The following is a 26,507-nucleotide window of genomic DNA, read 5'->3' on the forward strand; positions in this document are numbered from 1 at the left end:
CCGTGACTTTGGTTTAAGTGGTTTGTACTTATGGTTATTAGCACCTATTACTACTGTCCTGTCATCCCTGATTCGTTCCTTATCCTCTTATCCTCATAGGGCAGCCCATCTCATTGTTGAACTCATAGTTGTTAAAATGACCTTTGTTATAGTAAACGCTATACCCTGAAGCTTTTTCCCATTGGTCATAATAATGCCCTCTGGGACTACAGAGAATATCAAGTTCACATTTCCACAATAGCCCTTCAGATAGTTGTTGAAGACAACCATTGTCTCCCCCAAAGTCTTCTTTTATGCAAAGTCAAAGTCCCTGGATCTTTTAGTCATTCTTCAGTAACATAATTTGAGTTATTTTACAACCCTGTAGTTTTCTTGATGTGTAACTAACAATCTGTATGATCTTGTTCAAATCAGTACTATTATTTTTTTTAATGGAGAAAGTGTAACTTGCCCAAATCATCTAGTTTTATTTCATTTTATCAGTAACCCTTTATGTGTAGCATCCGAAGGAGTAAAAGGAGGTATATTCTGACTCTTGCTATCCCTTTGTTTTGATGGTATCAAGATCACATTCAGTTTTCAAGTGTTATCCTACTTCGGGTTCGTATGTTCAAAGAAATTACCAAAGTATTTGTTAAGTATGCTACTATATATTAATGAACTGTGTAGCTGGTTTTTTGAACCACGGTGCAGGACATTCCATTTATTTCTACTAATTTTCAGTGTATTAGTTTCAGGCTGCCAAAGCCGTTTGGCAAGATGTCCTTAGATCGTAACTCTGCATTCCAGGAGGTACCAGTAATTTCACGTCATTAGCATACTGTATATGTTCCCCCTCAAATCATTAACAAAAATATTAAAGAAGATACGGTGTGTCATTTAGCAAAGATTGTTGATGCCCGTTATCCTGTGTTTTTAGAACTCGCTCCTTTGGAAATGTATTCAGCTCACCCAGCGCTCCCAGTCACGTGAGGTGAGGTGGTGCACTTAGGCTGTGAAGCTCTTCCAGGACACCCCTCCTGGTAACACTTCAGCGTGCACCTAGCTGCTCCCAGACCTTTCCACCTGCCACCTCCTTTAGCCTCCTATCTGCTCAGCCATGACCTGCAGGTTTCTGGAAAGGAGAACTCAAGGATATAACCGTCCTGCATTTTGGCCATTCGCGTCCATGACCACCATGAGAGTGTGTCTCTTCTAACACAAAAAAAAACCAGGAGGAGATGAGAATCAGAAGGGATATGGATGAATAAGAGAATTAATGATTGTGGGACTTCCCTGGCGGTCCAATGGTTAAGACTCCGTGCTTCCAGTGCAGGGGGGCGTGGGTTGGAGCCCTGGTCCGGGAACTAAGATCCCACATGCCGCGTGGCCAAAAAAAAAAGAAAAAAACATTAATGATTGTAAGGTCGGTGACTTATTTGGGAGTACTTGTTTGAACTAAGCACGACACAAATCTCCTGATTTCTAGACTCTCTTCAGCGTCTTTCCCTCAATAAGGGCAAGGGGAAAATCCATTCGAAACAAAGGTTATCCCGCGACCTCTTTACAACTGCCGTCGTGTTTGTTACTCTGCCAGGGACCTACTGCCAGCAGAGGGAGGTGGAAGCCATCACAGAGGGCGATGAGGATGACAGAGGCTGCTGCTGCTGCAAACCAGGTCACCTACTGCACCTGTTGTCCTGCAACGCCGCCTTTAACCTCCGCTGGCTCACCTGGGAGATCGCGCGAGCGCAGTACATCCTGGAGGGCTACAGCATCACGGACAACAACGCGGCCAGCATGCTGCAGGTGTTTGACCTCCGAAGGATCCTCGTCCGATACTACATCAAGGTATTGCTCCGGGTCCCAGACCCTTTGTCTGAGTAATGATGCCGGGCTGGCTCCAGAGGCTGCTGGCAAGCTGTGTAAAGAGCTTAGGAAGCTTCTCCACAGCTTGTGAATCAGAGGCTCAGCTAGGTTTCGGAGCCACCGGTTTCGTGAAGAAGCCTCGAGGGCTTTGGGTTGGCCTGCCGTGCATGCCCCAAGTCATATCCTAAGCCTGGGCACGAAGAGGTAGTCTGTTTTCTTGCCTAGATCTTCTTCTCCACTTTTTTTTATTTTTTTATTTTTTATTTATTTATTTTTGGCTGCGTCGGGTCTTCATTTCTGTGCAAGGGCTTTCTCCAGTTGCGGCAAGCGGGGGCCACTCTTCATCGCGGTGCGCGGGCCTCTCACTATCGTGGCCTCTCTTGTTGCGGAGCACAGGCTCCAGACGCGCAGGCTCAGTAATTGTGGCCCACGGGCCTAGTTGCTCCACGGCATGTGGGATCCTCCCAGACCAGGGCTCGAACCCGTGTCCCCTGCATTAGCAGGCAGACTCTCAACCACTGTGCCACCGGGGAAGCCCTTCTTCTCCACTTTTAACACCACATGAGTTGCTTGACAAATGGAAACATCCTGGAAGTATGACCAGACCTCAATTTTTACGAGTTATAAGGATCAGTTTAGAGGCTCTGCAAATTTCTACCTTTTAGAACCAGAGTTAATTTTTTAAGCTCATGATAAAAATGCAAAAATAGAGTTAAATGATCCAATCAGGATTAGCTATGACAGCCTTTTCTTCTTACTCATATGGGGACTAGTACATTTATTCAGTTGCTCGGTACCTACATCTGCTCAACCTGTATTCGGCCTCAGAACGTGTGCTGGTTTTGAATAAATCTCCTAGAGGAGACTTATGTGAGGCTTGACCAAGGATGCAGCATGATAACAGGGGCGAAAGTGTTTTCTAAGGGGCGGCGGGACGGGCGAGGGTGTCCGTGGCTGAGGGTGTCTGTGACGGCTCCTGTTCTGAGGCACCACTTTGCACGGCGAAAGCCCTGGATGGTCCTCAGAGGGGCCCACGTTTTAATGCCATTCACCAGGAAGAAGCCCATCCACCTGAGACCCCAAACTCTCTGCCAGCTGAGGCTGAGACAAGTGGTCCAGCAGAAATAAGGGAATACAAAATGAAGAGATAACACGGGCCCCTGAAGTTTCAGGAATTTCCATCAGCTAAAAAGGAGGACATTTAGAAATTGGAAATAACTCCTGGGGGGAGCCCCAGCGTCTGCAGCAATAGCTGCTAAATTGTTCAGGAAATAGAATTCAGACTATGAAAATCAGAAGGTTAAAGAACTCCTGATGATTACACCGCAAGGTTATTGCAACAAGAAATGTCAGTGCGACAGAGATGTTCTGTGGCAGAATATTTAAAACAGCTTGAGCAGTTCGTGCTCCCCACCTTCGTGTGTGCTAGAGGGATGCAAAACTTTACATCCAAACCTCACACAAAATGGTAAATGTTTGCCCAACCTCACAGACATTGGGGAAGATTTGGGAAGTGAATCAGGAAGTTGTGATCTTTTGCTTCGCGACTCCATGTTTGTTCCCTTGACCGTTGTGTCTGAGAGCCAAGTAGTTTTTCACAGAGTCAACTCTCGGGAAATTGGGTCCATCAGTTGGTATTAGACTTGGCAGTGGGCCGTGAGATCCCAGTGGCACACACACGCAGGAAGTGTATTCCTCTCACACGTAAATGAAGCTCTGCTCCAAGTCCTCAGGGACCAAGGTTCCTTCCAGCTCCCAGCTCCAACATTTTTAGTGTCTCCCCCATCTTAAGGCTTAAATGGATGGAGAGAGGGACACAGAAAGGGAAGGCCAAGGGCATGCACAAGCTATTCCTTAAGAAGGTTCCTGAGGGACTTCCCTGGTGGTCCAGTGGTTAAGAGTCTGCACTCCCAATGACGGGGGCCCAGGTTCGATCCCTGGTCAGGGAACTAGATCCTGCATGCATGCCGCAACTAAGAGCCCGCATGCAGCAATGAAAATCCTGCATGCATGCCGCAACTAAGACCCGGCGCAGCCTAAATAAATAAATAAAATAGATTTTTTTTTTTTTTTTTTTTTAAAGAAGAGAAGGTTCCTGAAAGTTACCACAGTACGCTGTAGCTGTGTCCCATTGGCCAGAAGATTGTCATATGCCAGCTTCGAGGGGGATCTAGAAAGGGTATTCTGGGCAGCCATGAACCCAGACAGAAATTGTGTGTCATGGAAAAAGGAGAAAACAGATGTTAAATGGCAACCAGCTCTCTCTGGTGCCTCCCTCCCAAAGGAGAGGTTCCCTTGAGGACCCGCTTTAGTTCCAGGTGGCAACAGGATGGGGTCATTGCAGGGGGGCTAGATCCAGGGGCCGACTGCAGCCGTGCCAGGGCTGGGAGCTTACTGCGAGGTGGCAGCTGGGGACAGCAGTCTAGATGGCCCAGATGGATGAGCCCTGGAGCCACATGTCTCCTTGGTGCCTCAAGAACAGGGCAGGACAGAAGGGGCACTTCAAGATGGTGCAGTAGAAGGACCTTGAGCTCACCTCCTCTCATGAGCACACCGAAAACACAAGTAACTGCTGAACAGTCATCAATAAAAAAGACTGGAAGAATAGGGCAAGGCTGTCTGTGTGCCAGCAGAGCCCTCAGCTCTTATTTCTGATGGGCTTTCCATCCCCACCCTTTCCTATGCGTGTGTGCCCTCCCCATCCCCGCCCTTGCATGGCTGTATCCCAGCCCCCTCTTCCTGCGCTTCTCTTTCAACCTGAGCTCCCAGGGCAGCTCCCCCTCACATCCTCCCTGGGGTCCAGGCTGCCATTTGCCTCCCCGTCCTCTGAAACCTTTTCTCTTTCCCTTCTGGCAACTCCCTGCTCCCTCTGTGGGCCCCCAGACCTGAGTGTGATGACTTCCCTATGGAGGTGCCCGTAGTTTTTAGATGAACGAAGGTTCCAGGTGATGCAGAATCTGAGCCATCCAGTCTGGACGGACGAGATCCAGGTGTAGGCAAGAGTCTGCAGGATCTGCTCCAGGCATTAGTGGCGAGGATGGAGTTCAAGATTGAGCCACGTCTCTGTGAATCTGGAGCTCCCCATAGACGGCTTTTCCATGGTCCAGACGTGTGGACAGACAGGCCTCACGTGACGGGGCCAGCAGGTCGCCGTGAGTGGGCGAGAGGGGAGAGCGAAGGGCTGAGGTGCCCCCTCTGGGTCCGCCCGCTTGGCTTTTCCAGAAGCCTGGGGGGAGCTCCATGCCAGGACCTGCCTTTTGATGTCTCTCTCCACCCCTTCACATTCCTCCTCTCCTAACGTTACAGGGAAGAGCTAAATCGGACTCCACATTGGATCTGTTTCTTTTACTTTAACCTTTGCTTCCCATTGCTTTTGTTCACTAAAAGGATCCTGTCTATACACAATGGCCTGCCTGGGGGAAACCTGCCCCTCTGCCTCGGGGAAACCTGCCCCTCTGCCTAGATATTAAACCAAAGTGCCTTTGTTCAGGGCAACATCCGGTCCCTGTCCGCCTGTGGACGGCTGCAAGAAAGAAGAAATTAACACATCCCTTCCCCGAGGCTGGTCATTCCAGGGGATATTAGCAAAATGTATGGCCTTTTTACTTTACTTCCTCGTCTCCTCCCCGTCTCTGTGCTATAAAAGAAACTGGCACCCAGACCCCGATAAGATGGTTCTTTCAAGACTTTAGTCTGCCGTCTTCTCGGTCTGCCGGCTGTCCGAACAAAGGCGTCTTCCCTGCCTCAGCCCCTCGTCTCCCGATTTACTGGCCTGTCGTGCGGCGCGCAGAGGGAGCTTGGACTCGGCGACACGAGCTCCTGGCAACACGCCTCCTGATTCCCTGTACGTTTTCTGAAATGACAGTTTGCAATCTGATAAACAAACCCAGGATCACGTGTGAGTGGCGGAGGGCCGAGGGAGGCCCCCAGAGTCCGCCGGGAGACAGTGGGCTTGTGGGAAGACAGTCCGTTGACCCTGTTTTCTACGAGCGGGCAGTGATGCCGACATGAGAGCTGGGGGGGTGGGGGTGCAGGAGAGGCGCACAGGGCGGTGGTTTGTGACCCGTCGGGCGATTCCCAGGAGCCAGGGGGCAGACCTGTGGCATCAGGATCCCCCAGCCAGCCAGATCATTACAGGTTGCCACGTCCTACCCAGAAATTCCCATTCTGTGCACCTGGGGCGTGCCCCAAACACCTATATTTTGACATAAGTTCCCTAGGTGATTTGATATGCAGCTAGGCTTGGGGACCACTGCAGACATTTGTGCTCAGTAGAAACAGAATCAGTGCTCAGGAGAGGCTGAGATTTGGGGACAGATGGATCTCGTGGTACCTCCTGGTAACTCACATCAGCACCAATAAGGCCCGTTCACACGAGACTTTGTCTAAACATCACACTCAGTGCCTTCCTACCCTTCAGGGACCGGCAGCTCAGAAACTGTACTCATCTCCCTGGTACAGTTAGTTCAAGGAAATTTCAGGAGTGCTGAGTGCCTGTGAGGACAGAAGAAACAGCACTTGAGGGTAAAACCAAATGAATAGATGTCAATCCACTGTATAGCACAGGGAGCTATAGCTCGGTGCTCTGTGAAGACCTAGATGGGTGAGATGGGGGAGGTGTAGGAGGGAGGTCCAAGAAGGAAGGGATATATGTATACATACAGCTGATTCACTTCGTTGTACAGCAGAAACTAATGCAACATTGTAAAGCAATTATACTCCAATAAAAAAGAAAAAGAATATTTTCTTCTTTGGCCTAGGCTACGCAGTGAACGAAATTGCCTTTGTAGCCCTGAATTGCTTCAAGTTTCAGGGGTTTGGTTTCATTCTTTTTGTTATTTTTATTGGACAGAAAGAAAAGCTTGGAATAAGTCCTTTGCACAAAAGGATTTTTTTTTATTAATCTCATAATAAACTGGGTCAGTTCTCCCCACCCTCTATGAATATATTTGAAATCATTGCCTTTCTGACGACTGGAGGTTTTCCCTGGTGCCTCGTCCATCTCTCCTCCATTCATTAGTGATTAAAACCCTCTAGCCGTCAAGAAATCAGCTTTCTGTGAGGGCCTGCTTTCCCAGCCACCATTGTTTCTGCCCAACTCTTAGAAAGGAGATACGCTTATCACCTGCCCTGCAGGATACGGTGGAAACACCCGGGGATGTGGCCCTGCCTGCCAGGTCCCCCTCCTAGAATGCGCTGTCTGGGAGAATATGCTGATCTACGATGAAAATGAGAGACCAGGAGGGTCCCTGCTAGAGGAGCCAGATATGGTGAATTAATTCAGAAGAGGCCCTGCTTTCAACACAGATCAGGTTCCATGCAGTCAATTCGTGTCACCATCCTGACTTAGCAGTTTGACTTAGCGTGAGATCCGTTCCATCCTGACAGATTCTGAAGGATTTCACACCGTTCATTGACAGAATCTCTGCCTAAATAAAGGGGAAACGGGGTACGGTTTGCAGCCAGTTGGAGTGGTTCTGTTTCCTCCCAGTGAGAGGAGTTGGTACTGACACCGAGGGAGAGCCAAGCGTTCCACTCAGAAGCCAGCGCTGCAAGACTTTGCCAGAACTAGAGGAGGGAGTTTGAGCCTCTGGGATTCAAAGTCCTTGTTAACTATTCTGACTTCATCGGTGGAGGGGTTATTTTCATTCCTCCCTAGAAACGAGTGAAAAGGTTAACGCTCAGCTTTCCATTTTTGTTTGTTATTTCTGTCTGGTACACGTGATTAGGATGTATCGAGGAAAAACTAGACCAGATGTTTGCTCGAGCCAGGTGTTTAGACAGACCAGATTTCTTTCTTGCCTTTGTGATTGTCAGCTGAGAAGCCGTGCCTTTGATCGCGGTCACGTTTCCTCTTTGGCTCGTGACTTTGGACCGAGCACTTAGACCGTCTACCTCATGGAAGCTTTAAGTTACCCCGCCAGCTGGTAGAAAATAAAACACCCTCCAGAGTCTTGATTTACGTATATGAATATTAGATGTGCACTCTGGTGACCACGGGAGATTCAGCTGTCTCCTCTTTCCGAATCCCCTGCTCGAAACCTCTCCTGAGCTCTGCTATTGCTGCCCGCCCTGGGCCTCAAGCTTGCGGGGTAGGTAAGTCATAGATGCCAAAGAGATGATGATTATTAAGATTTTTGCACATGTCCCATGTGCCAGGCCAGGTGCTAAGTGCTTCATATGCATGATCTCATTTTAAACCTCAAAACGGTGATGAAGAGTGGCCATGATTAGTGCCTCTGTCTTTTGCCCCTCTGCTTTCAGCTTCCCCTGGCCTCTTCCTCCTTTCCTCTTTCCTTCCCTCCTTCTCTCCCTCCCTCCCTCCCCTGAAGGGGTTTCCTAAGGCCAGCAGTGCTGCTTGGACGCAGAGCTGCAGAGGTTGGGGAAACATGTGAACTACTGAATTTTGCTTACTGTCTGTGGACTTCATGCTTCCGCTCCCCCGCTTGGGGGTCAGGTGGATGATGGAGCCTAATAGAGATTATGCCCCAAAGAAGGAAGACCACACACCATGAGCCACAGATGAGCCGTCTCCAACATGCAGGCTGCCGTCGGTCCTAACAGCAGAGGGAGGCTGAGTCAGGCGTCTGCCGTGGTTTTGCCCAAATCCAGAGACCACTTGTGTCTGTCCGCTCAGCATTCAAACTCCTGCAGTAACCTGAAATCAGACACCTCGGCAACCTCCGACCTTGGCGCTCTGGGTTTCACGTCCCGGCTAAAGGGAGGAAGAGGAGGGGAGCTGGGGGGTGCTGCCTAGCAAAGGGCCCCTCTGCCCACTCACCTCCATCGCCTAAGCCCTGCTCACATTCATCCTGTGTGCGTTACTTTCTGTCTTCTCGCTTGGCCAGAATGCCTTCTATAATCAGAGAAGGCCATCAGTGAAGGGTAGGATTCTAGGGGAGCAGGAGCTACTGCCTTCTTTGCATCAAACGCCGCCCCTGCCCCTCCCGTCACTCTCAGTTTGCATATAGGATGCAAGCTGTGTTCCCAGACCCACCTCAGCCCCGGTGGCACCAGCCACTTCCCTTTTCCTGTGGTAACGAAAGCGGAGTGAGGTTGCAAGGGACTTGTCCGTAGATACTACCGTCTGTTCCTGATGTGTCCACAGCAGGCTTGGATTTTTCTTTTTCTCTGTCACACGTTTACTTCTCCAGGCTGGATGCTAGCCTTCTTGAAGGATGAACTCATTCGAAAACTGTAAGATGGCTTTCAGTAAATCTGTAGCTCAGAATCATAAAGCCCAAGGGTGGCGCTTTCCCCAGTTGGATTCATAAGTGGAACGTCTGATGTAGGAGGGCACATGGGTTATTTTTGAAGACATCACAGATGTCCACTGTCTGGGTACCCAGGATTATGTATACGTGTGTGTGTGTGTGTGAACAATTTCACATCATAAGTACTTTCCATAAGTACCTTGTTGCTTTAGCTCATGACACACTCTTTGTCTGAGGCCCTGGAGGAGGACGTGCCCTGATCTCTCCAAGCAACATCAGCCCAGCCTGGCCTCCAGGAAGCCTAAAGAAACCATGATGCTTTTGTGTGCATCTCTCAGAAAGGATGGCGCTGGCTGTCATTCTCTCTCACCAAGGAGATTCTGTTCTGGTGCATTCTGCTAGCGTTCTCCTCTTCTCACGTCCCTCTACCCTCCACTGACTCTCAAGAGAGAACATTTTAAAACGTCTCCAGTGGGTTCTGTGCATTAAATCTAGCAGGAAATAACAGATGATACCACCTGTGGGGATCTCATGTCTCATACCTCCCTGATGTTGATTTACCTTATGAAATATAGTTGAAAAAGTTTTTCTGGCTTTGGAATGGCTATAAGGTCTCAAAGTCTTGCTTTCTCTTGGCAGAGTATAATATACTATATGGTGACGTCCCCCAAACTGTTCTCCTGGATCAAAAACGAATCCCTTCTCAAGTCCCTGCAGCCCTTTGCCAAGTGGCACTACATTGAGCGCGACCTTGCGATGTTCAGCATGAACATCGATGACGACTATGTCCCGTGTCTCCAGGGGATCACGCGAGCCAGCTACTGCAACGTGTATCTGGAGTGGATTCAGTACTGCGCACGGAAGAGGCAAGGGGTAGGTAGGGGAGGTGGGGCTGAGGAGAGCCTTGTAAAGACCATCTCTTTCTTTTTTTTTTTTTAATTTAATTTATTTTTTACACAGCAGGTTCTTATTAGTTATCCATTTTATACATATTAGTGTATACATGCCAATCCCAATCTCCCAATTCATCACACCACCTCCCCCTGCCGCTTTCCCCCCTTGGTATCCATACGTTTGTTCTCTACATCTGCGTCTCAATTTCTGCTGTGCAAACTTTTTCTAGGTTCCACATATATGCGTTAATATACGATATTTGTTTTTCTCTTTCTGACTTACTTCACTCTGTATGACAGTCTCTAGATTCATCCACGTCTCTACAAATGACCCAATTTCGTTCCTTTTTATGGCTGAGTAATATTCCATTGTGTATATGTACCACAGCTTCTTTATCCATTCGTCTGTCGATGGGCATTTAGGTTGCTTCCATGTCCTGGCTATTGTAAATAGTGCTGCAATGAACATTGGGGTGCATGTGTCTTTTTGAATTATGGTTTTCTCTGGGTATATGCCCAGTAGTGGGATTGCTGGGTCATATGGTAGTTCTGTTTTTAGTTCTTTAAGGAACCTCCATATTGTTCTCCATAGTGGCTGTATCAATTTACATTCCCACCAACAGTGCAAGAGGGTTCCCTTTTCTCCACACCCTCTCCAGCATTTGTTGTTTGTAGATTTTCTGATGATGCCCATTCTAACTGGTGTGAGATGATACCTCATTGTAGTTTTAATTTGCATTTCTCTAATAATCTCTTTCTTATACTATAGACTATAATGAAATAGAGGCGAGGAAGGACACTAGTATTTGCTTTTTTTTTTAATATATATAAATTTATTTATTTTATTTATTTTTGGCTGCATTGGGTCTTCGTTGCTACACGTGGGCTTTCTCTAGTTTTGGCGAGTGGGGGCTACTCTTTGTTGCAGTGCGTGGGCTTCTCATTGCGGTGGCCTCTCTTGTTGTGGAGCACAGGCTCTAGGTGCGCGGGCTTCAGTAGTTGTGGCACACAGGCTCACTAGTTGTGGCACACGGGCTCTAGAGCGCAGGCTCAGTAGTTGTGGTGCATGGGCTTAGTTGTTCTGCGACATGTGGGATCTTCCCGGACCAGGGCTCTAACCTGTGTCCCCTGCATTGGCAGGCAGATTCTTAACCACTGCACCACCAGGGAAGTCCCAGGACACTAGTATTTGGATAAATGTTTGTTTAACAATTAAGCAAAATGAAATGGAAGAATTCATATACCATGTCTCCAGTGAAGGGGCCTTGAAGGTACGTTTTCCTCTTTACTGTGTTCAGAGTCAGTGCAGTGTTAAGCCTCCTTCACGGTTTTAAAACTCTGGACACTTCTTTGTTTAGAGTTACTTTTTGAGATTTCCGTACAGAGTATATCTGTGCTGAAATGCAGAGGATTTGCTGAACGTATTGAATCGTGGACCAGCACATTCTGTTTAGCAATCAGACGGTCCAAGCTACTCCTGTAGGTTTGTGTGTGTGTGTGTGTGTGTGTGCGCGTGCATTGTTGCTCACGTGCTGAGGACACTTCTGGAGATGAAAGCAGCCTCTTAGAAATGAAACCAAGGACAATGACATCTTAGAAAAGGAAGACAAGGAAGCAGACAAGGAGGAGAAAGGGGAGGGAGGCATGTGGAGGGGGTCGGTCGTCTCTGCTTCTCGGGATTTGGAAAGCTTCTCGCAATGTGTTTTTGAAGGAAATGGTAGATCCAAGTTGAAATGGCCTTCTCAGCAGCTGATGAGGTGTGTTGTGTGACCTGTAGAGGGTAAACCAAATTATGACACTAGCCCAGGTCCTTGACCTTTGCATGAGTGATGGGAAACAGGTGGGAGAGTCTGCTTCCTCCAGATGCAGCCAGAAGAATGTGTGCTGAGATCTTAACCCTCGCTGAGCCTCTCCTGGTGGCTGAAATAGTCAGAGAATCTACTGATTTTCCTGGCTATCCCCGCAATGGTGGCACTCCTCTTTCCTCAGCGGGCTCATAAAAGTGAAATTATTTCACTTTTCTTGCAAAAGAGACTTTAAGTTTAAATTCCTTCTGCATCTCCCCATGCCCCTCTTTTTAAGCTATGGATGACCCCTTTCATTTAATTGTTGGAGTTACGGTCAGCTCAGTGGGCTTCTTGTTGTTGAGGCAACAGAAAACCCTCATTTGCACTTGATTCCCATACTTCTTCTCTCCCTGCTGGTGTGCCTGTGCCCTGCATTGGACACGGTTAAGGTGGGCGTCGCCCAGGGTTAAGGTGGGCATTGGACAGGGTTAAGGTGTGCGTTGAATAGGGTTAAGATGGGCGTTGAATAGGGTTAAGGTGGGCGTTGAATAGGGTTAAGGTGGGCGTTGAACAGGGTTAGGTGGCCGTTCCTTTGACTGCAAGCTCTCACCATCTTCCTGACCTCGAGGTGCCATATTCACAATTCCAGGGAAATAGGCCAGCCAGCCTTGTGTTAGTCCCTTTATTTTCCTAAGGTAGTTTCCCCATTTAAATTTTTTTTCCACGTCCAACCTCAAGAGAAACTCAGGAAGCAGAGTTTCCCATCCGTCAGGTCACTTTAATGGGGCCCGGGTGACCACCGTGGGTGACACAGGGAGAGCCTCTGCATCTACGGTTGTCTGTTGGTCCGGAACCCACGTGAAAGCTGAATTAACATCCTTGTTCTTCCAGCCCGCGAAGCACCTAGACAGTGACGAGGACTCGCCTCTGGTGACTTTGTCCTTCGCGCTCTGCATCCTGGGTAGGAGAGCTCTGGGGACCGCGGCTCACAACATGGCCATCAGGTACCTGGGGAAACAGTTGTCACAGACACCAGTGGGCATTTTATATGCTGGACAGATTTTTGTCCATCATTTTCTTTATTTTAAAGTTAGACTGCTCCTACTTCTTCCAGAGTGTTCTCTCCCTAATAAATCATGTTGGGCCTGTGAGAAGACTTTTTAACCACGGTGATCTGGAGAATTAGATGTGGAAACAGCATTAATACGGAACAGTCAAAACCCTGGAATGCTGGGTATAGGGTGTTCTATGTTACAAGCTTCCTTGCAAATTTTCTGGGAAGATTAAATGAAATCATGCATACAAAGCGCCTAGCCCGGTATTTAGCAGAATTAATGCTCAAAAAAACGTTAGTTCCCTTCCCCCATTTTTCTTCACAAAAGAATATTGTCGCTTCTGTGCTTTAACTCCAGCCCCTGCCCTGCCCTGACTCTGTGGGGCTTTGATGATTGGACGCTGCTTCTCCGGTTTTTTTCAAACTCTCTTTCTGCAAGTTTCTCTTCTTAAAGAACAAAACGATCTTGTGTTGAGTTTTCAACTCTCTCCTGGCCCCTTTCACCCTCCCTCACCCTCGGTCCCTGAGGTCTTGCCTTCACAAACAAGCCCCTGAACTGGCATCACAAATGAAGCTGTGCTCTTTGCCCCGACCTCCTCCTTCTCCAGGGAAACCGCTCTTGTGAATTTCATCAGTCACCTCCTCACCGCCCCGGGTGGTGACCGTTTCACAGACTGCCCCTTTGGTAGTTAGCACTGGGGACCGGATGTTCTGGATTCTGCCTGTCCGTCAGAGGCATCTTGATTGGTGCACATGAAAATCTCCCGAGGGGCTTGTAAATATCCCGATGCCCAGGCCTTACCCCAGGGCAGAGCGATCACATCACGACCCCTGCGGGTGGACCACGCATCGGGACTTTTTTATGGCTCCCCGGGTGCATCAACATGCAGCTGAGAATCATACAGACCCAGGGAGCTGAAAAAGAAAGAGCGTCTATGTAGTGGTTTCTCCTTTACTTGGACTTTCTTCAAGATGTCTGTGTTGTATTGTTGATCCGGTGCTCTGCAAAGGGGTCCTTCTGATACTCTACTTGAGTGTGTTTGGGGGTCATTAGGTGGGATGACAAGCCGCTTAAGGGCAAAACCCACATGTGTGCTTGTTTAACAGCCGTCACAGTGCCTGGCCATTGGGTAAACAAGTCCAGGGAGACTTGTCGAAGGTGTTTCCGAATGCCCTTCCTGCAGGGGATGGCTCTGAGTCATTCCTGTTGGCGAGCCACGGACAGGCGCCCTCCGTGACGTGTGTGCATTGGTAAGGGGTGATGTGGTGTGGTTGGCAGTCCCTCCATCCCTCTCTGGAGGCTATAGCCTTGAGTCACTAAGAGGAAAAGGTGAGAACCAAGGTGGTTAGAATTCGTGACAGCTAGTCTTTCAGCACCCACATCCCAGAACTTTATGATTTTCTTCATGTGAGAAATGCTCACCAATTACGGTATTGTGTTGATCTGTGTTCTAGGAAATACTCCGGGGAAGAGCTGACCTTCTTCTAGCCCCTCTCTTCCCTCCTACCCAACTCAGCCTCATACTAGACCCGGGCAGTTCCCTTTGTGGTCATCTGGGACTGAATTTGATGATTGAAAGTCTAGCAGAAGCCTCCTTCGTGGGCTTTGTGAAACAGTCCCCTATAGTACTGTGAATAGGGAATACTCTTTGAGAAGGGCTTCAGAAGATTCTGGACTCCACATCACAAAATGAGTCTTCAGATATTCACAGCATCCAAGCAGATGATCTTTTGTTGGATCAATGGGAAGTTTTTATTTTTATTTTTTTTAATAAATTTCAAATTTTCTTTACAAATTGCAAATAAAATGCTTCAACGATTTCACTCTTTCCATTCCCATACAACATATTTTCAGATTTCTTCGATCTTGTTCTTTGTGTTACTTGTTCCAGTATTCCTGATCCAGGTGTATCTAGCTTGGTCTGTTTTATTTATATTTTCCTTGAATAAGTACCATGCCTAGCAGCTGCTTTGATCAGCCTTGTTTTGATGGGATTTTCTTTGTTTCAAACAGCTTCTCATACTCCATGTCGGCTCTGCTTGTTGCAAACATAGTGATGAGATAAATCTGGGAATGATACTCTTGCTAGTCTAGGGAAAGATTTGATTATCTGGGGCTGATTCACTCCACTGAGCAGTCCTGTACCGTATTTCAAGGTGCCCTTGTCTTTATGGTGGGCCTGCTACTCCTCATTTTCTCCTCAGGTGAAATTTAGACTCATATTTTATAAAAACCTCATTTGGGATTTTGATTTAGAGTATATTAAATTCACAGATTAATTTGGGGAAAGAATGGGCATCAGTCAATAATATGGTGTATCTTTGTAATCATTCAGTTTTTTAAATGTCTTTCCATAATAGTTTATCATTTTTTTGGAGATTTGTAATCCTTAATAGACTTGTGTCTAGGTATTTTATAGTTTTATTGTGATCATGAATAAAACCCTTTTTCTCCTGTCACATTTTCTAACTGGCTACTGCTGGTATACAGGAAAGTTACAGTCAGTCCCCTACCTACGAACCTTCAAGTTTCAAACTTTCAAAGATGCGAACGTGCGTTTGCACGCCCAATCATGTAAGTTAGTTCACGTGTCTGGCGTACATTGTCACCTGCGTGCATCCTCTACGAGTGGTTGTACTTTTGTGTACTTTACTGTGTTTGTTTTTTATGTATTATTTATGTGGAAAGTATTATAAGCCGATTACAATACAGTACTATACAGCCGATTGTGTTAGTTGGGTACCTAGGCTAATTTGTTGGGCTTACGAACCAATTGGACTTAACGAATGTGCTCTCGGAATGGAACTCGTTTGTATGTAGAGGACTTACTGTATTTGGTTTTTTATATCAATTTCATCCTGGGCACCTCTACTGAACTCTGTTATAAACATTATTTCAGTTAATTCTATTTGATTTTCTGCTGGAAAGACATATCTGCAAATAATGACAGTTTTGCCTTTTTCTTTCCTATATTTATACCTCAGTTCTTTTTCCCGTTCCATTGGCCCTGACCTCCAGTTGGAGGTGGGCATCTGTGTTCGTTTCCAATTGCTGCCGTGACAACTTACCACAAATTCGGTGGCTTACAGCAGCATAAATTCGTTGTCGTACAGTTCTGGAGATCAAAAGTACAAAACGGGTTTCACTAGGCTAAAATCAAGGTGTCTGCATTCCTTCTGGAGGCTCTGAGGGGAGAATCCATCCCCTGTTCTAGAGGCCGCCTGCATCCCAGCAACCCCTTCCTCCATCTTCCCAGCCAAAAGTGTAGCCTTTTCCAATCTCTCTCTGCCAAACTCTACCTCACCCACTTCCTTCTTTTACTTATGAGGATCCTTGTGATTGCATTGGGCCCTCCCAGATAATCCAGGAAAATCTCCCCATCTCAGAATGCTCGATTTAATCACATCTGCAAAATTGCTTGTGCCCTGTAAGGTAACATAACCACGGGTTCCAGAGATGAGGACATGGACGTGTTGGGGGACCATTATTCAGTCTAACACAACATCCTCACATTAATCCAGACATCAATGGGGAACAAGCGGCATATTTTAGTGTTAAAAATTAAGGTTTGTTTTAGGATTCTAGTAGACCATTTTCATCGTTAGGAGTGTCCTTCTCTTCCTAGATTGCTAAAGCTTTCATCAGGAAAGGATGTTGAATTCTTTCAAAGTTTGAGGGCTCACATTCAGATGAAATTCTTCTTAAGTCTATTAATGTACTAGGTTATTTTAATAGATTTCTTCATTAAAACATCCTTACAATTCTGAGATAAGCTCTACTTGGTCACGATATATTCTGTCTATGCAATGATGGATTCACTTTGCTAATATTTTATTCAGTATGGTTTTATTTATGTTCACAGTAGGAGTGGCTTATGATCTGTGTGTGTGTGTGCACACGCGTGCGCACATGTGCTTTATCCTAGTATAATTTTAACTCAGGAGTATGCCCTTAAGTGTACTTTCTGAGACCTAACAAGTCATTCTCACATATTTAGTATTAAAGACTAACAGATGATTTTTGAGCACTTACTCCACAGATAAGTCTTATATAGCAGCCTAGCATAAGTCACAAGCTCTGCTTCATTTGATGGGTTTCTCGGGGAAATATTTTGACTTCATAGCAGTGACGTAGCTTTGATAGGCTATCCTCAAGGAAGAAAAATACATGCATGAAAAATTAGAGAGGATGAGCAAATTGAGAATCAACTTAAATGATAAGCTGAATGCAAGTGAGCAAAAGAGTACAGGTATGTAAAATGTCTTCAAATAAGACGTCCATATGTTACGGAGATAGAATGAGTTAATAGGGATGTGACAAGCAAACACTGATAATGGTTTTAATTTGGAGTTTGGGGCCTATCCCCATTGTAGAACTGTGTCTCCTACTGAACAAGAGCATACAGATACAAAGGCATGTTTAGGAGGAAGTCAAGATAGTTTCACTGACCACAGGGGCTAAAAGATGGCTTGGTGACTGTCTTCAAGTACATGAGAGGTGATGAGTGGATCCTGGCCAATGGTCCATTTATAGAGATAAAAGGTGAGAAGGTGACTGCATTCACAGCAGCAACATGTTTGCTTGAAGAAGAAATTTTACTGACTCTTGGAGTAACTAGGCTTCTAAGAGAATAGAACATGTCAAGATAAATGTAAGCTTGAAAAATGACAGACAAACAATCCAGCCCTAGATGTCCTGTGCTGGAGGCTGAGAGCCCTGACAGATGACCTTGTGGCAGAAGGTCACTGTCATAGTCTGGGGTCACATCTACCATGTCCACACTGCTCTCACCCACAGCGGACTGAGGAAAATAGCGTTCTTCAGGAATCCCGGACATAATCTCAGTTTCCCTGCCGACCTTCTACTGGAGACGAGACCCCAAACTAGGGCCAGACGTCATAGTGAATCCTCTTGCAGACAAGACTGAGGTCTGCCTGACAGACTGGGGTTGGAAACTCAGAAATCAGGATCTAGAAGAGAAATAAAGTAAACATGACGCACGGTCCTGAACCAGAGATTAAAATCAAGTCGTCCAGCTCAGGTCAAGATGGTGGCGTAGGAAGATTCTGAGGTCACCTGTTCTCACGATCCCACCAAACCTACCACGTCACATAGAACAACTATCCCTGAGAATGACCTGAAGACTAGCAGGACAGATTTTCTGCAACTAAGGGTATTAGAAAAGGCCACATGGAGAAGGGTAGGAGGGGCGGAGACATGGTCCAGTCAGAACCTGCACCTCCAGTATGACGACCCACAAGTGGGAGGGAAGTCACCACCGAGGGGGTCCCCCCTGAGGAGCGAGGGGTCTGAGCCTCCCGTTGGGCTCCCCAGCTGGGGGACCTGAGCCAGAAAAACAAGCCCCATAAAATCTGGCTTTGCAACCAGTGGGGCTCACGTCCAGGAGAGCCCGAGGGCTGTGGGAAACCAAGACTCAGCTCTGAAGCGCTTGTGCCCAAACTCACTTGTTCTGAGTGCCAGCACGCCAGATTGAAAAGCACCTGGATTGTACAAGGAGGTACATTGATTAATCTTAGACCACTTGCCGGAGGGGCAGGGATCTGGCGGGACTTTCTCAAGGGACAGAAGCGCTGACAGACACCTTTTTTTCTTTTTCTTTTAAAAATATTTATTTATTTATTTTGGCTGCACCAGGTCTTAGTTGCGGCGTGCGGGATCTTAGTTCCCCGACCAGGGATCGAACCCGAGCCCCTGGCACTGGGAGCACGGAGTCTTAACCCACTGGACCACCAGGGACGTCCCCAGGTGCCTTTTTTCCCCTCTCTTTCCACGTCGCTGGCCGGGTGCTGGTGGGCGTCATTTCTGTCACTCTCCATCACCTAGCTAACACCGTGCACCCTGCCCTGGAGTGCCCTGAGGACCAGCCTTGCCCAACCTGCCCAGGCTCCCTGGGTCCCATGCCGAGCTCCCACTCCCCTGCTTCTGTGAAATGTCTGGGTGTTCTGGTCCCCAGAATCACCCCTAGCGCCTCAGAATCACCCGATCAGCTTAGTCAGAATATAGGCCCCAGGCCCCATCACAAATCGCCAGCTTAGACTCTCTGGGAGCCGGGTCTGGAAATCTAGTTTTGATTTTGAACAGCTGCCAGGAGATCGTTTCTTCTGCAGCCAGCTTGCTCCTGGTATTCATGCGTGAAGCACGCTGCCATCCCTGAGGTGGAGGCGCTCTCTGAGCTAGGATACTGACTTAGATAACCAAGCACATGCTCTCTGAGAATCTCCATTACTCATCAGTGAGCATGGGCAACCCAACCTGCAAATCACACTTAATCGTTTGCATATGTTCTACAAGCGCTCCACGGGTGGCGATGCGCTACAGCAGAAGACTCTTCACGATGCCCATCTGTAAATATGCGGTGTACAGACCTGCTTGGAAATAAGCTCGAATGAATGTATCAGTCATTCTGGAGAGTCCGCTGGGAGTCCTGCAGAAACTATCCCAGCATTAGACTTGTTTCCACCTGAGTCCTCAGATTCATTGACTCTGGACCCAAGATAATGCCCATTGTCCAAAACTTAAAATCTCTATCTTTAATGCTACTTTTTTTTCCCGAAAGAGCAGGGTTTCTCAGCAGTGGCACTATTCACATTTTAGGCTGTGTGGTTCTTTGTTGGGGGGGACTGTCCTGGACGTTCCTGCCTGGCCTCTACCCACTGGGTGCCAGGACCATCACCCCCTTCAGCTGTGACATCCAAAATATGTCTCCAGATATTGTCAAATGTTCCCCGGGGGCCAAGAACCAGTGAGAGGGTGCAGGTGAAAACTGGGCTGTGTTGGTCAGTGATTTTGAACAAAAGTAGGGCTTCAAGGGGCGTAAGCAACGTCTGGCTAGAATAGAGCTCTGAGGACTCCTCTGTGGATAAAGAAAGATGCGATACAAGGAGTGAAAACAACCTTTGCTTCAACTGGCTGTCCTCAAGCTGTCATTGCCGTGAAAGGTGATGGGTGAGGATGCTGAATTGGGCGGGACCCGTTAAAGCATAAGCCTTAGGCAAACCTGGGGCTAGAGTTTCCGCTGGCACTGCAAGCAACAGCCTGAGCCTCAAGCTGGAAAATGGCCATTTCCACGAAGGTTATGAATGACTGTGCTTAAGTACTGATGGCTCCAGCCTCTCATCTGTATGCGGCGCCAGTGGTTATGTCATCATAGAATAGGAAACTGGGTCGGAACCAGAAAGAATAGGAGTCACTACAAGCAGAGTGTCACGAAGACCCAGCTTGGTGGTCGTTGGTGTCTGCTGGGGGTGCAGTCACTCTGAGGTGGAGGCTGGATCATCCTTTCCAACACACGCGTGAGCATACACACGTGCACCGATGCACACATATACACACATGCACACACACAAATGTGCACCCATGCTCATGCACACACACAAATGTGCACCTATGTACATGCACAGTATACATACATGCACACACATACACACATGCACACACAAATGTGCACCTATGCTCGTGTACACACATACACACACACATACGCACATGCACACACAGTTATGAAGGCGACGTATAATTCAAGTCCTGACTCCGTGGAACATGGGTTGAGTGCTGCAGAAGAGGTACAGAAGGCCCGTTACAGAGTTTGTTGCCAAGCAGTCCTCAGTGCAGGGACAATCTCTACATCCACATGTAGAGAGCCAGACCGCGGCACCGAGATAAGCCCGGTCTTACATGGCACTGCACACGTGCTAAAAACTTAGTAAATAAAGGCAGCGCTAGGGGCCCGGGCGGTGGCTGTTCTAGTCCCCACGAAGGCCAACCTTAATCGACTCAGATGTAACCCTATTTCCCCACTCCAGCTGTTGGCCTGGGGGTGGGAGCCTGTCATCTCTCAGTAGAGTCTTAACAAGACGGAGCCCGATAATGCTCCAAGTCAGAAATGTGCTGCAGGCGACCTGGAGACCTCTGCTGTCCCGCCCAGAGCCTCCCAGCTCGTGGCATCTCTGCCTTCCTCCTCTTCGTTCTCCTGAGGATAAAAGGCAGGTCATGAAACACCCTTACTTTTAGGGTGCCTGTACCTTTAAGGTGCTAGGGGTAACACCATCAATCTAGTGGAATTCTACCCCAGGCTTTGTTTTCTACATGGAGACTCATTTAAAAAAAACTTTTTTTTTATTGAAGTGTCATCGATTTACAATCTTGTGTTAATTTCTGCTGTACAGCAAAATGATTCAGTTATACATATACATACATCCTTTTTAATATTCTTTTCCATTATGGTTTATCACAGGATATTGAATATAGTTCCCTGTGCTCTACAGTAGGACCTTGTTGTTTATCCATCCTATATATCACAGTTTGCATCTGCTAATCCCAAACTCCCAATCCTTCCCTCCCCCCCTCCCCCTCGCCCTTGGCAACCACCAGTCTGTTCTCTATGTCCGTGATTCTGTTTCTGTTTCATAGATATGTTCATTTGTGCATTGAGACTCATTTTAATGGAACAGCAGTAAGCGTCACAAAGTGTCATTTTCCTCTGAAAATAGAAAGGACCGGTAGAGCATCTATCGTTGGGGACCTGGGATGGGCTCACGAGCACTCAGTGAGGTCCCGTGGAAGGGCGTTTTCCCAGCCGGGCGATCAGGTCTGTGGTTGCTTTCACACGCCGCCGAGCAAAGGATGGGTTGACTCTCCGGCTCTCCTCTTCCATCTGCCCGTGTCGCTCTGGGCATCTGGGCAGGTCCCTCTGTCTCCCTCTGCCACCGTCCCCAGCCCCACATCAAGAGGAGCGATTTCTCTACACCTGTGTGCAAGCAGCGAGGCATGCTTCTAATCCTTTCCAGAAAAAAAACCCACCCACGTTTAACCCACTCTTTTCAGTACTTCGCCCCTATCTGATGACAGGGGCATTTTGGACCATTTTCGGTGACAGCAGTTCGCACCATTTCAAAGCTTCCCTTCCTGCCTCTGCACTGCTCCAGCCTGGCTCTGCGGTCCACCCCTCCCCTCCCAGGACCGCAGGCAGCTCCAGGAAGTCTCTGTTCTGTGTTGGGGGAGCCTGTTCAGGAGGGCTGCCTCCTGGACTCTTTCTGGAAGGTTCTGGGCTCCTCGAGGCCACAGCATCCGCCCCACCTGCCTAGACCCTGGCTGCTCCCGTTTCCCGCAGTCTGCTCTGACTCCAAGCCCCGGCATCCCTCTCAAGGGAGTTCTGGAAGGAGGTTAATGATGCCGGGGTGTTTCGCAATGACGTGCTCCGACAGCCAACAGTGGAGCTATTTCCCTGACATGTGGGTCTAGCGTGCTGCACTGAATCCAAAGTCTTGCTTGGCGAGCCAGCTCATTAAATCCTTCTCAGCTCCATCCTCGGACAGTCTCTTCCACACACACGTCCCTGCTCGTCTGTCCCCGTTCAGCCCTGTCAGGGATGCTGTTTCTTGTACAGCTGCTCACTTCCGCTCAGGGATGTTAGAGGCCAGGGTGTTTAGAGGCGGCTGTGACTGAGTGTATCACTGGAGCTCCAGGAAACGAATGAAGGAAGGACCATTCTTTCCCTCCTCATAATACAGGGTGAGTCGCTTTCCCAAACCCACTCCCTGCGTTGATCCAAAAAGTAAAGGACCCAGACCGTGAAAGATGTCCCTCGGGCACCTCTCTGCTCTCCACCCAGGCAGTGCTCAATTACATGCAGGAAACGGAAACAGAGCCAAAAAACCTAGAAACATAAAAACCTGGACAACCTGAGGAATCCTTCCGTCATTCATTTTAATCCCCTCTATAGTGCCTCATCCACTAGTCATTAAAAAAAAGGGTGGGATTGGGAGCTGGATATTCTCTGAGAATGTAAATGGCCAATTTGAGATTGCATTTGGTGTCGTTTTCTCTCCGTATGGTGGGAGAATCCAATTTTTATTGTGAGTGACATAGTCCGAAAGCGCTATCTGGAAACACAGAGACGACCAGTGGAAGGGCCTGGGTTCTTCCCCCAGCCTCCCTGCCTCCCTCCCAAGAAGTGGAGGCCCCAGGGCTCCTGGACCAGACGGCCCCGTGTCTCAGCACTCACTCTGCCTGTGGACGTAGCAGGCCAGCTCTGACCAGGACCTCCACCATCACACTCAGGGATCCAGAACATCAGTGGCTATTCCTGAAGGTGACCATTACAGCAGTTGTCACAAGGGTCTGAATACGGTCTGCAGTGTCAGGTGTTCGGTGGGACCTCTGCTGGATCAGCCTAAAGACAGTAAAATCCCTCCTGAGGTGACACAAGGGAGACTCAGGCCAGCTCAGGGTGACAGGTGCCTGAACACCTTTGCTCCTTATGAACGAACAAACTCGACTTTGTTTCACAGCCTGGATTCTTTCCTGTACGGCCTCCACACCCTCTTCAAAGGTGACTTCAGAATAACAGCCCAAGATGAGTGGGTGTTTGCAGACATCGACCTGCTGCACAAAGTTGTCGCCCCAGCTCTCAGGATGTCCCTGAAGCTGCACCAGGTAAACATCCCTTTTTTTAAAAAAGTATAAGCCTGAAGCATCAGGGGAAAAAAATGACCTTTCAGAAACGCAGTCCCTTTCCTCGACATGACATTGATGAGTGGGCTTCTGATTTAGTAACTAAGCGTTGAGGCATTGCATATTCTTGACCGTGTCCGTGACAACGTGCCCTCAAGACCCCTAGGAGGTGGTGATCTCCCGCTAGGATGGAAGAGGGGACTTGGCCAGAGAAAATGACATCAGAAGTGCCCACACTGTCTCAAAAAGTCATAGGCACCTAAGCCGCAAGCTCTTTGCCTAGCACGGCCCCGAGGCCAAGGGTGCTGGGTTGGCGAGGTGTCCTCCGTCCACTCAGGGCAACTGTGAGATGTGGAGGTGGGCTTGGCCTTGCACCCCCCCGGGGCCAGCTCTCTGGTCTTCCTGACCCGAAGATGGACTTCCTTCCCCAGGACCAGTTCACTTGCCCCGACGAGTACGAAGACCCCGTGGTCCTCTACGAGGCCATACAGTCCTTTGAGAAGAAGGTGGTCATCTGCCACGAGGGCGACCCGGCCTGGAGGGGCGCCGTGCTGGCCAACAGGGAGGAGCTGCTGACCCTGCGGCACGTGGTAGACGAGGGCGCGGACGAGTACAAGGTCATCGTGCTCCACAGAAGCTTCCTGAGCTTCAAGGTGATCAAGGTACGGGGCCCATCCTTCCCAGCTGGCGCGAGCCTCCCACCTGGGCAGAATGTGAGAAGGAACAGGACGGATTGGCACCGATGCCCTCGCCCTGGGCCAGCATCCTCTGTCTAGACCCACAGCCCCAGGGTTGGGGGGCAGCACTGGCCAGCATGCAGGGCAGCCCCGGGGCAGGCGGTGCATCTCCTCCAGGGCCCTTTCCCACCCAGAGAGCCGGTGCGCAGGTGACAGCTTTGGCAGGAAGTCCTGGTGGGCTAGACACACATGTCGCTGAGGGTCAGATCTAGCTTATTCTTTTTTAATTAATTAATTAATTAATTTATGGCTGCTTTGGGTGTTTGTTGCTGCACACGGGCTTTCTCTAGTTGCAGCGAGTGGGGGCTACTCTTCGTTGCGGTGCGCGGGCTTCTCATTGTGGTGGCTTCTCTTGTTGTGGAGCACGGGCTCTAGGCGCACGGGCTTCAGTAGTTGTGGCACGCGGGCTCAGTAGTTGTGGCCTGTGGGCTCTAGAGCGCAGGCTCAGTAGTTGTGGTGCACAGCCTTAGTTGCTCCGCGGCATGTGGGATCTTCCCGGACCAGGGATTGAACCCGTGTCCCCTGAATTGGCAGGCAGATTCTTAACCACTGCACCACCAGGGAAGTCCCTAGCTTATTCTTAAAGACTTTATAATTCTCTAAAATTCCAGACCTTCCTCTAATAACCTGTTCCTGAACCCGAGAACTTCCTTCCCAGAGATTGTCTTCTTCCTATAGCTTCAAACCACCGGGCTGAAACAAAGCCTTCCTTCCTTTTTATTTGATCTCTGTGGCCCCGTGAAAGTGGCATCACATCCACCTTACAGGGCTGCCATTCGGGCTTGACTATGAAAGCTTTAGGCCAAAGTATTGTGGTCCCAGGTACTTGTGGTCCCAGGTACTCAGACCCGGAACCAACATGCTGGAGGCCCCCGCCATCTGCTTTTCTCCCCGCGTCTTCCCCGCCCTGCAGGTGAACAGAGAGTGTGTCCGTGGCCTTTGGGCGGGGCAGCAGCAAGAGCTCATCTTCCTCCGCAACTGCAATCCCGAGCGCGGCAGCATCCAGAACCACAAGCAGGTCCTTCGGAACCTGATCAGTTCTTCCTGTGACCAGCCCCTGGGGTACCCCATGTATGTCTCCCCGCTCACCACCTCCTACCTAGGGACCCACAGGCAGCTGAAGAACGTCTGGAGTGGACCCGTCACCTTGGACAGCGTCAGGGCGTGGTTCCGGACCAAGTGGTTAAGGTGGGTCTTGACAACAAAGGCCGTTATTTACCCGGATGCTGGATGGGGCGGGGCTGCGACTCCAGGGCTTCTGGTTGGAATGTCACCGTCCATCGCTCTTTCCGTGCCCAAGTGCACCTGCCAACACAGCCTTTGTTTCATCAGATGAGTCTGTCTCCCTCCCCCTTCCATCCATGGGCTGAGACTTGGGCTTGAGCCCTTGCAGAACTGCCGAGGTTATGGGTCTTTGGGAGTGACTGTTACACATCTGTCTCAAAGAACGGGGCTTGAAATCCCTCCTCCCACCCAGCACGCATCTCTCATCCCCTAAGTCTTCTCACCCCGTTGGAACGGTGTCCCTGGTGAGTTGGAACGAATTCTAAGATGTTCTGTCAGAATCTGGCGGAGCTCCTTGTCAGGCCCCAGAGCTGAGGGTCGCTGTGGCCGGTGGGACCTGCGGCTTCTTCATCCGGGCGCGGTGTATTCGTTTATCAGACTCTGAGGTTTGGGGAACGGAAGCCCCTCTCTCCACCTGCGAGTCCGGTCTGCCATCCCGATTTGGACACGAATGTGATGGGGCGTTTACGGCAATTAGAAATGTTTTGGTGGGAACCCTTCAAGCGTTTCTCCCTCTCACAGGGTGCGGAAGGACTTCGATGCTGCCGGCCAGCCCGGTGCCGGCAACGTCGAGGATGCGGATGCCGGGAGCGCCCCGCCCATAGGCGGCAGCAGTGCCCCCAGTGGTGAGAGCCGGGAGAGCAGCTCGGAACAGCCCAGAGAGGATGGGAACCGCCACTGGTCACCCCCTGAAGGGACAAGGACGACAGGTGCGTGCAGCGGGGGCTTCGTGTTACTGATAAGGCTCCTGTAGTCCCACTGGCCAGCACTGTGGGTTGTGTTGTCGTTCTAACCTCTGAGAGCCCCTTTATGCAGGAAAAATCAGTGTTGGGACAAAAGGTGCCCCAAATACACTGACTCTTATAGGTTCTACTCAGAAAACAACTCTCCGTGTGTTAGATTCAGCATTTAACCTTTATCCATCTGTCTGTCCATCACCTCAGCCAGCCAGCCAGCCAGCCAGCCATGTGTCTGTCCATTGGTCCAGCGGTCACTCCCTTCCACCCCCTCTCTCACTCATTCAGTGCCTATTGACTCACGTGCCTCTGTGTCGGGCTGTGTTGTAGCTCTTGGTCCATGATGGTGTCTTCGTCTTTCTGTGAGTTAAGCCCCCCTCTCCAAGTCTGTGGCGAGGCCGTTGCCCACTGTCTACAGCTCTCCCCTTCCTGCACTTACACCTGACATTTCAGAGCATAAGAAAAGAGGGGAGAAGGGT

General features: G+C 49.1%; 1 protein-coding gene across 4 annotated transcripts in view; it reads left to right on the plus strand.

Annotated features, from left to right (window-relative positions):
* Positions 1-26,507, plus strand: part of PCNX2 (pecanex 2) — a 279,006-nt gene that overhangs the window by 240,311 nt on the left and 12,188 nt on the right. For 3 of the 4 annotated variants that reach the window (XM_036828623.1, XM_036828621.1, XM_036828624.1), the window contains 7 exons: positions 1,577-1,830; positions 9,702-9,935; positions 12,634-12,746; positions 23,108-23,252; positions 23,702-23,932; positions 24,921-25,195; positions 25,814-26,001. In XM_036828623.1, coding sequence (XP_036684518.1) covers positions 1,577-1,830; positions 9,702-9,935; positions 12,634-12,746; positions 23,108-23,252; positions 23,702-23,932; positions 24,921-25,195; positions 25,814-26,001 — 1,440 coding nt within the window. The remainder of the gene's footprint in view (positions 1-1,576; positions 1,831-9,701; positions 9,936-12,633; positions 12,747-23,107; positions 23,253-23,701; positions 23,933-24,920; positions 25,196-25,813; positions 26,002-26,507) is intronic. The other variant, XM_036828622.1, reaches the window with a different exon arrangement.

The sequence above is a fragment of the Balaenoptera musculus genome, chromosome 16 (assembly GCF_009873245.2).
Source record: "Balaenoptera musculus isolate JJ_BM4_2016_0621 chromosome 16, mBalMus1.pri.v3, whole genome shotgun sequence".
Lineage (NCBI taxonomy): Eukaryota > Metazoa > Chordata > Mammalia > Artiodactyla > Balaenopteridae > Balaenoptera > Balaenoptera musculus.